Below are 12,952 nucleotides of genomic sequence, written 5' to 3'. Positions count from 1 at the left end.
AATAGAGTTAAAAGACAATCCATGGAATGGGGGGAAATATTTGCAAATCATAGATCTGTGATAAGGGATTAATATACAGAATATACAAAAAACTTCTACAACAACAACACAATGCAAAAATGGGCAAAAGATTTAAATAAACATTTCTCAAAAGAAGATATACAAATGGCAATGAAGTATATGAAAAGGTTCTCAACATCACTAATCATTAGGGAAATTCATATCAAAACCACAGTGAAATACCACTTCACACATTATAATTGCTATTATTTTTTAAAATCACAGAAAATAATAAGTATTGGTGAGGATGTAGAGAAACTAAAACCCTCATTAAATGGTACAGCCACAGTGGAATTGAGGGGTATTCTATAAATTTCCTGACTGATTCTCCTCCTCAAAACTGTCAAGGTCATAAAAAAACTAAAACGCCTGCATGTTAAATCTAACCAGGTTGACTGTCTGCTAAAATACAAGATTTAAATAGGGACCAGTGTCTCACAACATGATACTAGAAGTGTCCAGGATACAATAAAAAACCATTCATCAGATCAAGAACCAGAAAATCACAACTTGAATGAGTAAAAACAATCAACAGATGCCAACAACAACATGACTCAGATACTGTAATTATCTGATAGGCATTTGAAAGCAATTATGATTAAATGCTTAAAAAGCAATTATGAAGACTCTTGAAACAAATAAGTAAGAGACAATCTCAGCAAAGATAGAAGTTATAAAAGTGAACCAAATAGAAATTAAGTTGAAAAAATAAAATAATAAATAAAACAAATACACCGGATGGGTTCAATAGAAAAATGCAGGTGGCAGGAAAGAATCAGTGAACTTGAACACAAAAAAACACAACTGACCCTATTTGAACAACAAAGAGAAAATAGACTAAAAAAAATGAAGAGAACCATGACAACTATAACAACAATAAAAGATCTAACATTTATGTCACCCAGGTCCCAGAAAAAGAGGAGAAAGGGTGTGGAATTGAAAAAATATTCAAGGAAATAAAAGCTGAAAATTTCCAAAATCTGGCAAAAAGCATAAACCTATAGGGCTCATGTAATTCTATGTTCTGTTTTTGTACCTGCCTGTGAGTCTCCATTATTTCAAATAAAAAAATTTTAAAAAGAGAAAATGACAAAAAAAAGACTTCAAATCCTTTTGTTTGTGATCACCTCAGGTATATAAGGCTATAAAAGAGTAGCTATAATTTATCAAACCCCTACTATGTGCCAAACCAATCATGTTTTTTTTCCTCCATGACAATCCTAAGAAATGAAAATGATTATTATAATAATAACCAGCTAATATTTTAGGACTTGCTATGTGCCAGGCATTGTGCTAAGTGCTGGATAGTCATTATCATAATGAATCATCAAAAGAATTTTATGACCTAGGCACTACTAATTATCTCCATCGTATAGATATGGAAACTGGTGACCCAGATCACAAGTTCCACAATGGGAACAAGAACTGAGATTTAAAATTTGAGGTTTAAAACAGCAATAAATTTCCAAAGCATCTATGGACTCTGAGAAACAAACTGAGGGCTTCGGAGGGGAGGGGAGTGGGGGAATGGGATAGGCTAGTGATGGGTAGTAAGGAGGGCACGTATTGGATGGTGCACTGGGTGTTATACGCAACTAATGAATCATCGAACCTTATATCAAAAAATAAATAAATAAAAATAAAAAATTAAAAAAATAAAAAATAAAACAGCAATAAATTTAAATTAAACCCATGCAAGAATAGGTCAGATTAGCAAAGTCTAAAGTATAGAATATTTCAAGGAAAATGAGATTTAATTCCTGTAATACTCTTACGTTGTTAAACTACATTAGGGAGTTTTCTAAAAAAGCTTCAGCCTAGCCGTTACCATATATTCTAAATCAATGAGGTAACATACCTGATGAAGGAATATGTTAATATCTATTCCTATGCAAATACCAAACACCTTTAATATGGGTAGAGGCATTTTGATATTAAGGAAACTAGCAAAATCATTCATCATCAGTTTCACTGAAAGCAGCATAGTGTGATGACAAGCATGAGCAACGAGATCAGATACGAACTCTTGCACCACTAATTGAATGGTACTGGCAAATTACAATGTCTATATCTCAGATTTCTCATCTGAAAAATGGAGATAACCACCCTGATCCAAACTCTAGTGAGAACGTAATTCTGAAATACCACATTAACATACAGAAAGAGTATGCAAGTTTAATACTTGACCATGAAATGCAAATATCTTAAATTGGCTAATATGGATCTTAGTAAGTATAAGCACCTTTTCGATTCCTCTAAGCTGTAAAATAAAAAGTACCTCGTCACAGTGCGAAAGGGAACTCATCACAAACCACTCACTCTTCCCTTATCCATAGGACTCCTGGCAAACTCTAGGTGATATTTTGGACAACAAAGATTATGGTGTAAATATCGTTTCTACTTGTTACTGAAATATTCTGCATTAAAACATGCACATACATGCACAGATGCAAGCATGCACATACATAGACACAATGTCAATATTTATTACCTCCTTTCACCTTGATAGCTGATGTAGAAATATCAAATGATAAAACACTCCACACTGGTTCCACCTGTTGTGAATCCTTCTGACCATGAGCTTCCTCTCACTCTGGATCATCCAGCTGTGTGTGTGTGTGTGTGTGTGTCTGTGTGTGTGTATGAAAGAGTCTGAGAGCATGTTAATGTGAAATAGAAAAATGTAAAAATACAGCCATCTTTCACCATTTTCATGAAATTGCCTTGTGAAATTTTTATTTCAACACCAATCTTACCAAATAAGACTGGTTGGAAACCTTTTTTCTCACCTCAAGTGATACAGTCAACTGGAATGCTGAACCTTTTGTATGAAGTTTAAATTAATACACAGATTCTGCTCTTTACAGAAGCAGTGAATCGCAAATAGATGATTAACATATTACAGACTGATTTCTTCTACCAAACACACCTCCACTAGTATTGACATTGAAGTACTCAGTAGGTGTCAGAACCAGTAATACTCCTTTTATACACACTACGTCTTGTATAAATGTACATACCTGTATTTATATATGCTTGACCCAAATCTGTCCTGGGCCCAAGGTGCCATTGTACTTCATCAACCAAAAGGATATCTATTCTGCAGGTATTTGAAATCAAAACCTCCCACACTGTCCAATTCTGGGACTCTCCTCTTGCCATCCACTTAAGTTTCTCTTTCCCCCAGGTGTGGGTCAGACCAAATGTTAACCACGCCAGGACCCTCCTTCCACGCTGCCACCTATCTTTGCCTTCCCTCTGGGTACCTTCGCTTTAGCAGACAGACAAGTCGACCTTGACTTCAACGTGGACGAACGCGCCTCCATTCCCGACCTCCTTCAAAGCCACAGACAGCACCCCGACGCGGGTATGCCTCGGCCAGAACTGCCTTTCTTCTTACCGGCACAGGCACTATTACACACACAATATGGTTTCATAAACCACCGGAGCTGGGAAGACGACTCACCCATTCCGTTTGACCAGCATGCGCGCACACGCGCGCGCGCGCGCACACACACGCACGCACGCACGACCGCGCGCACAAAGGCCCAAGAGGAGACTTACAGTAGCGGCCTCCATGATGATTAAGCCGTCTCCCCCGCCCCCGCGCGCTGTCGCACACGCCCTGATAGAGAATTGTCACCGGGGCTAGGGTCCTTTATGACAAATGACCATCCCTCCCCCCAACTTCCTTCCCACTTTACCCCATCCCACGCGGGACCGCACGTGAACACACACATGCGCGCGCACACACAAACCTCCCCAGAGCCAGGAGAAGTGGAGAGATGTGTGCACACGCAGAATGGAGGGTAGTGATTGCCCGTTGGCTGCATGACCTGGATGGAGAGTTTTTGTCTTACAACACCCTGGGAACAGGTCAACAAATGGATCATTAGAGTAGTTTTTAAAAAACAGGCTGAGATTGTTTACTTTTGGACATTCTTTTCTCTTTTACTTTAAAACCTGTATAATTTGGCAAAAACAATTCAGAGAAAATATATTTCAGAAATGTGTTCCATGTGAACTTATTCTTTATTTTTATTTTTTAAAGATATATGCTTTAAAATAATCAGCTACATGTTGCACATATCTGTGTAACTAAAAAATAAAATCTGTTATGTATCTATGGATGATATATGATTTTGTGATCCTTATTTTCTGTATTCTGTTTTTCTCTGGTTTCCAAATATTTTAATTTAATAATGCACCATTGGCCAGTGAACAAATGGGCTGTGGTAAGTGTCGAGTTTGGTGTACACAACTGCAAAGATAATGAATGCATTCAGTGGTGAGGAAGTAACACCAGTCACTATATTTTCCTCATCATTAACCAGGCTTGTCAGTATATTAAGTACTGCTGCTAAATTTGCCTTTTAGCTTCCTTAATACTTGCAGAAATCCTGGAGACTTTGTTATTAAAATGCAAAGTATATTCTTTCACTTTTTGTAAAGTAGAAAACAAATTACAGGGACAATTATTAATAATTTAATAAAAATTTACTGCACTTTTATTGTATACCAGTTTTGAATATTTTACAGATATAAACTCAGTAATAAAATAATATAGATACACCTATACAGCACTTCCTATGTGCCATGCATATTTCAAGCACTTCATATAAACCAGTTAAATCTTCATAATAATCTATGAGGTAGATGTGCAATTATTATATTTTTACAGATATGAAAACTAAGACACATAAAGTAACTTGCACAAGGTCACCTGACTAATAAGTTAAAAAATTGGGATTTGAACTTCAGCAGCCTGGCTTTAAAGACTAACCACTCTACCATATGATATGTAATACTAAATACTATAATTTACACTATAAATTATTATGTACCAAAAAATGGAATTTTGTTGTATTTAGGTATTTCAGTATATTCCCTGGGAATACCAAACTTCTAACAAGACCCAATAGCCACCTCAACAACCCTTTCAGGACTGTATAAATGATACATTTTTTAAAGAACAATTATTAAAAGAATAAAGGTAAAAATCCTATTCTTAGTCACACTTGGGCACTAAATCCTAGTATAGACTTCTTTGGTATGTGGGCTGAAACTTATGGCCTATCCTCAAAAGTCTAAAGTTCCTTTACACTAGTCTAAACCCAAATCAAATGAACATCCACCCCAACACAAGCTAAGGGAGTGATGACAGCCTCAAATTTCATCCCTGAGAAGGGGTGAAAGAGAAGGAAGTATAAAAAGCAGTCCCTGACATCAGGAAGCTGGCCTGATACTCAGAGCTAGGCCATGCTATTCTTCTATTGGATATAAACCATCTCAGAGAATACCAACCTCGAACAAGGTTATTCTGGGACTGTAATAAAATGAGATAAAGTAAGGCCACCTAATTTTGTCTAAGCACAAACAAAAACAAGGTCACTGTGTCACTCACAAAATACCAAACACCACTGGTGTTCTAGCCAAAATGAATGGCTACAACCTCTTTACCAATTACAGCTGTATCCTTGTTCTAGTCTCTCCTCCCTGTGGATGAGATTTATTGAACTACCAAACATTAAATTATCCCACATTATAGAGTAAACCCCCACTTCCACAGAACCTCCACCAAATCACACAACTAAAACCCAAATTCTGCAATGTTTTCTAACACTTACTGATAACACACAATGTCTCCCCAGGATGTGTGTTCTCTCTCATGGCAATGATGGAGACTATGGGTATGTTCAACTTACTCGACTATGTTCAACTTGGGTATGTCCTTGTTCAACTACGTGTACATCCTTGATGGTCTTTGGCTGGACACCACTGACATGAGCAATAAAGCAAAGGGGCTAGCCTGCCCTTACAGAAAGGTCAGAAGCAGTTTTACTGCTCTATCTCATGGAGGCTAGAGAAAGGGACAGGAGGGACTTCAAGATGCCTAGCACCCTCTATAAAATAGAAGGAGAGATACACCCATGTTTCTGACTTTTTAATGCATAGTAACAGTAACTACAATTAAGAGCCCAATCTTTGTTTTGCGAGGCAGGCGGTGTTGGAGGGGAGTCAGGAATTTAACAGAGGTCAAGATTGACAGCGGTGAAGAGTATGAAAATGTTTATATTTATCAAGCATACATTGGAAGTATTTCCCAATTTAGGCTCCCCTATAATACTAAGTTGTTTCTATCTCCTCACACTGTCAACTATTGCAATCCCAGAGAAAAACAAGTGAGCATTTACCATTTTCCCTGGGAGAATGATATATTAGAAGAGGGTCCTATCCAGACAGGAAAAGGAAAGAAAAAGCCCCTATCTTCCTCCTCTGTTGATTGTAAAGATGAGGCAGAGGTAAGAAAATCAGGCAGTGTTAAAAACTTACCTCTCTGAGCCAAAATCCGAAGGAGGCATGTTCAATAATGGAGGAATAAGTCACAAGCAGAAGAGCTTTTGTTCCACTTTCATCTTATAATTCTGTGGGATCACATCACAATCACCTGGGATGGAAGAGTGGATAGGCAGCAATAACGAGACACAGTTAGCACTTCCTAGCCGCTCTCAGATCTCACATGGCTTGGAAGGGATTTAAAAGTTCCCTGTTTTTCCCAGAGGGATAGATGTGACCTTCACAGAGTCTGCCAAAATGGGAAGCCAAACCTCTGGGTTTCCACATGAAAAGAAGGCAATGTCAGCTCTGAGACAAGTCAGCTCTCTAACCAACCACGTTCTATTTCCCCAGTCAGTGCACCCTCCCAACCAATGTCATAAACCAATATAAGCCCCTGTACATCTAGATGACATTGTGGAAGGGTAGGTAAATCTGAAATATAGACTAACATACTGTTATTTATAACAGTGTCTAAATTATGAAATAGCAGCAAATTTACTAGATTAAAACTGAGATTTTTGTTTCCCTGCAAACTTGGGGTGTGGAGGTGGACTCAGGATTAAAATTAGATTAGTTACAAAATCTAATAGTTTCTTTGCACATCTAAGTATAGTGTTAGTAAATCTGCATGCATATTTAAACACATAGAAAAATAATAGAAAATAAATCAAGACATTAACAGTGCTTATCTTTGGGAAGTGGGTATATGGATCTTGGTTTAATTAATGTATTTTTTAGTATTTTCCAGATGTTTTCCAATGAACATAATACTTTTATGAGAAAAAAAAAGATCAGTTTTAAAACAGGAAACACTCTGAAATTTTTTATTTATTTTATTTCGCAGTGAAAGAACATGAAAAAAACTTCAAAATATTACATGATTGCTTCCAGTGAATGATTAAATGTACTATAGGAAGAGAAATTACTGTGATTACAGTTTACATAATTACACAGAACAATATGTGGCCATCTCTTGAGAGGACTGTGATTAACATTTCACTGATAAACACCAACCTCAATATAACTAAGTTTTATTATTTATCATGGTCACATAAAATACAAGAGCCTATGGACAAGCTGTTATTAACAATAAATGTGATTTTGCCTGAAATTCTTAACCATATGCAGGCTTCTTAAGCATTCAAGTTTTAAAGTCTACTGTATTTTTATTGCAAAATGAAGCAGGTATAACAGAATTAAACCCACTAGATAAAGGACTAAGAAAACACAAATATAAAAAACAAACAACAACAATAGCAGAAAACCTTGGGTTTGTTCTCCAAGATTTTCTTTCCAAATAAATGTTGATCTCATTTAGCAGTTCCGATAATATTCACAGCCACAGATTAATAGCTACATGATAAAAGGACTTTAGAAGGATTAAACTATGCAACACTATATTAATATTTTAAATCATCTACCACAGTTTACATTTCTTGAAAGCATTCTACTACTAAGATGCAAGATCAAATGAATTAGTATTTACATTTCTCTTATACTTCTGAGCCCTATGTTTTAACTGACACTGCAAGGAAAATTTCAAAATACAAGACCGTAATTAACTTCTTACATTTTGAGTAACAATCTAGGGCAGTTAATGTCAAGGCCAAGTACACTTTGCTTTTAGCGATCAATGTCTTCTACTATTGCCTCGAGATTTTTGCAACAGGCTTTAACCTCCTCAATTGCAGCCATCCAATTATCATAAATAATTTTGTCATAAATTGCATCATTGACTTCCCTAACTACCCCCTCCTGCTGAGACTCAAGTGCATCACCTGAGAAAAACAACACTGATCTTGGGATTATGTAAGTACGTAAATTGTGACCAAGTAAAAAATCATCATTTCCATCTTTTCCATTTGAGCTGATTCCATGAGGAGTAAAGAAATTGAAGAATGAATCCTTGGGAAAATTTTCAGTTACAGTTCGGAATGTTCCCCAGATCCGGTGTTTCTGCTTCTTCCTGATGGTTTTCAAAGTGACATTCTTTCCTTCATTCCAATCTATCTCACAGCCTGTGCAATACTCAATCGCAGTCCCCCTATAGGGATGGGGATCATAATACGCCAGCCTTGACTTCAGCACATAAGTCTTTGTTAACAGCTCATTTTTGAAATATTCATTGGGCTTGAAGTGAAATTCTAGTGTGAAACTGAGAGGCTCACCAGGATCTGAAAGCTTCACTTTAATATCTGTCAGGAGCTTCAGAATAGGCTCATCATATTTCTTAATCAAAGGAGTAAGTGTGTCAACGTTTTTTAACACAGTCAGCCAAAAATCAGGAATTCCTTTAGGATCCTGTTCTTCTTTATTCTCTTCTCCAGTAGCCTCAATGTCATCATCATTATCATCGTCATCGTCATCGTCATCATCCTCCTCAACAGCATAATCATAATAATCTCCCTCATAACCATCATCCTCATCCATATACTCATGCATCCGACCCTCCTCATTACCATACATCTCTTCCTCATCATACATCTCATCATCATAGTCCTCAGAGTCTGATTTATATTCACATTCCTCTTTTGTAGGTTCATAGATTGCATTTATGATCTGACGTCTTTTTTCCAGTAAGGGTTGATACATTTCAGCAAACTTTCTTTCAATGCCATGAAATTCCCTTAGAAATTTGGATTCTAGATTGGCCACTCTAGTTTGAAGCTTTTTGAGGGCTAACACACGGTACTTAACTTTCAAAGGTAGACTTTCAACGAAGTCTGTATCTAAAAGATAACCAATAAGTCCTTTTGGACGGTCTGAATCCTCATCAGTATCTTCATCTTTTACCCCGCCTTCCCCGGACCCAGCAGCAGCATCTTCACCTTTTCCCCCTTCTTCCCCAGGCCCAGCGGCGGCTTCTTCACCGCGCTCCTTATCATCTCCAGGCCCAGCTTCGACATCTTCACTGCGCTCCGGCTGTTCCCCAGGTCCCTCCATCATTACCTTATTACCAGCCTCTTCTTGACTAGATTCTAACAGTTCCTTGTGGTCGGCTGACTCGGCCATTTTTCAAAGGACCGTAACGCGTAAGGTGGCTACCGCCAAGATAAGGAGACCTGACCTCCGCAGGGAAAGACTCACCGGAATAGCAGAAGCGGCGGGGGTTGGGGCAGAAGTGGAACAAGCAGGAGTGGCTGGGCTGCGGGAGTGACGATGGAGGCTGCTGCCGGGATGAAGGCGGTGCTGATGCTGTGAGAAGCGGACAGAGGCAACCGTAGCCAGGGCTTGAGTGCAGAGAGTGGCGATGGTCAGTCTTGCAGAAGCTAGCCAGAGACTGCAGAGAGCTGCAGTGGGCGGAACCTTCGCAAGCAGCAGCTGCTGCAAGAAAAAAAAAAAAAACGGTGCCGCAATATGATTATGCAGCTGTCCCTTGACTAGATTTTCTCGGTGCAAATAGTTTGCTGCATCACTCCCTCCCTCCCCTACGACTCTGCTCTAATCTCATTTGCTGGGCTGGGTGATTGACAAGTCCTGAACCAATAAATTATTAGATCTATCAAGTTTCCGAACTCTGCTCACCTTCCCAGGTTCTCTAATATGGCTGATTCATCCACCTCTCACTTATCCTCGACCCCTTCCCGAGTTTTCAGAAACCTAGATTTTATCTGTTTATTCTCTCAATTTGTAACTGGTATTATAATTTCAAAAAAAAAAAGCTGAAAAAGTACTAACCAAGATGTCAGACAAAGCTAGAGGACAAGGCATCCACCCGTTCTAAATCTGTCCCTTTGATTTTAGCCCCAGGCTCTGGTAAGGGGACGGGGAGGGGGGATGGGGGAGGAGTTTATAAAGATAGGCTAGAAGGGAAAACACTTCAAAAAATTAGCCATCTTGGTCTTAGGATGGTGTAATTCCCAGGGATTTAAATAATCTATATTTTGTTTTTTCTGTATTTTCCACAAGCTGTATGGTAGGTGAGCAGTAATTTTAAATTGGAAATGCCTCCTAACATTTCATGGGGTGGGAAGGGAGACAAAAGAGGTGGTTAGATGAGGGTTAGGGTGAAATAGGGCCTGTGATGAAGATCCAAAGTGCTGTATCCAACTGACAAGTGAACACACAAGACAATAAACCAGTCTTATCAGTAACTCACTCCTAATACTGACTTGTCTCTTCCTCTTTTTGGATGCTGGCTCTCAAGCCATTGGGAATCTTAAAAAGAAATGTTCAAATGTAAAGTAATTTTTATTTAAAAATCATAGCATTTGCTCGACACTTTTGTTATTGAAAATAATCTAAATCTCAGTATTAAAGACATGGTCAAATATATGATAGGCTATTCACAGGATAGAACACTATGCAGTCATTTGAATATTTCCTCTGGATAGGAATCATTGGTGATATTTATTGTCCGTATTTCCAACGCTGATAGTTTATTAATTTAACAATTTTTAAAATATTAACTATTTCCAAGATTTAAACAATTTGCATTGTGTTATTATCACAGAGATAAACACTGTTTACATATTGTATTTCTTTACAGACTCTTTCAGTATACAGGTAAAGTTTTTTTTACTTATTTTGTCTCTGTACTGTATACCATCACAGTATTTACAAAACTCAATTTTCAAGTTTATGTATCGATCTGGTAGTTCCCTTGTTAGGAGTCCATAGCATTCCAAGTTTTCTTTTTTCTGGTTCTGAAGTTGCAACATTCCTCGTAGTTTTCTGGTAACAAATTAAACACATGCTCATTTTTTAAAATTTGGAAAATGAAGAAAATTTTAGAGTAAAGCAGAAATCACTAATAATCTCACAACCCTGACAGAACCAGTGAGAACATTTTGGTCCTTTTCTTTCTAACATGTCTGTATATGTGTTGCATTTAAGCTAGCGTTTTCTAAAAATAAACTGAGATAAACTCTTTTATAAACTTCTCCCTCTCACTACCATATTCCAATGTTCTTAAATAGTTTCCAAAAATGTAATTTTAAAAGAAAATCCATTGTTATTTAAATATATTGTGTAGTTAAACCAAACTATTAAGACAAAGTATGTCATCTAATTTTAAGATTGAAGAGTACTTCATAGTCATACATTCAGTCACAGAAACCATAAAGGGAATGATGCGTTTCATTGCATAAAACAGAAGTATATGACACCAAAAGTATAGGCAACAAAAGAAAAAATAGATAAATTGGACTTCTTTAAATTAGAAACTTTTGTTCGTCAAAAAATACTATCAACAGAGTTAAAAGGCGGCTCATGAAATGGGAGAAATTATATATGAATCATATATCTATCTGATAGAGGATTAATACCCAGAATACGTAAGGACTCCTACAACTCAAGAACAACAAAAACAAGCAAATCAATTAAAAAATGAGCAAAGGACTTGAAAAGCTCTTTCTACCGAAAGATACAAATGGCACCTGAAAAGGTGTTCATCACTAATTAGGGAAACGCAAATCAAAACCACTGAGATACCACATCACACCCATTAAAATAACCATTTCAGAAGAATAAAAACAGAAAATAACAAGTGTAGACAAGGATATGGAGTAATTGGAAACTTTGTGCATTGCTGAGGAATGTGAAATGGTGCAACTGCTGTAAAAAGCAGTATGATGGAGCCTCCGAAAAATAAACATAGAATTACCACACGATCCAGCAATTCTACTTCTGGATATATACCCAAAAGAAATGAAAGCAGTGTCTCAGATTTTTTTACACCCATACGTTCATAGCAGCATTTTCACAATAGTCATAAGGTGGAAACAATCCAAATGTTCATTGATGGAAGAATGGATAAGCAAAACATAGTATGTATATACAAGGGAAATATTATTCATCCATAGAAAGGAATGAAATTCTGACACATGATACAACATGGATTAACTTTGAAGACATTATGCTAAGTGAAATTATTCAGGCACAAAAAGACAAATATTTTATGGTTCCACTTACGTGAGGTACCTAGAGTAGTCAAATTCATAGGGTAGAATGGTGGTTGCCAGAGTCTGGGGGCAAGTGGGAATGGGAGTTTTTGTTGAACGCATATAGAGTTTCAGTTCACAAAAATGAAGATATTCTGGATGTTGATGATAGTTGGACAATAATGTGGATGTTCTTTATGCCACTGCACTGTACACCTAAAAATAGTTAAAATGATAAATTTTATGTTATATATATTTAACCACAATTTTTAAAATGTTGAAACAAACAACAAACAAAAACATAAACAATATTGTCAGTAAAACGAGCACTAAGCAAAAATAGGTGAAACATGTATAACATATACATATATATGCAACACAAATAAGTGATCACTATATAAGGAGAACTGACAATGGCTAAAATTAAAAAGACTGAGAATTCCAAACTTTGGCAAGGGTGTAAAGAAACTGGAACTCTTAGATATTACTACTAGGAGTGTAAATTGGTATAACGACTTAGGAAAACTATTTGGCATGATCTGCTAAGTTTAAACACATGCCTCTCCTAGGACCCAACAATTCCACATTTAGGTATATAGACAAAAAGCCATGTATAATAATATTTATGTCAACATTGTTATTTTTAAAATAACTCCATGGAACCATATTTT

General features: G+C 37.0%; 1 protein-coding gene and 1 pseudogene across 1 annotated transcript; both read right to left on the bottom strand.

Moving 5' to 3' along the window:
* Window positions 1-3,530, bottom strand: part of LOC148106923 (nucleosome assembly protein 1-like 2) — a 50,152-nt pseudogene extending 46,622 nt beyond the window's left edge.
* Window positions 3,531-7,214: 3,684 nt separating this feature from the next.
* On the bottom strand, window positions 7,215-9,774 carry NAP1L2 (nucleosome assembly protein 1 like 2). The gene has a single exon (XM_045788494.2). The coding sequence runs from the start codon at window positions 9,409-9,411 to the stop codon at window positions 8,023-8,025; it is 1,389 nt and encodes a 462-aa protein (XP_045644450.1). The 5' UTR covers window positions 9,412-9,774; the 3' UTR covers window positions 7,215-8,022.
* Window positions 9,775-12,952: the final 3,178 nt, after the last annotated feature.

This window comes from Ursus americanus, chromosome X (assembly GCF_024610735.1).
Source record: "Ursus americanus isolate L20-20 chromosome X, mUrsAme1.1.p, whole genome shotgun sequence".
Classification (NCBI taxonomy): Eukaryota; Metazoa; Chordata; class Mammalia; order Carnivora; family Ursidae; genus Ursus; species Ursus americanus.
The sequence above is the reverse complement of the archived record's forward strand: the minus strand, read 5'-3'. Positions and strand labels throughout refer to the sequence as shown.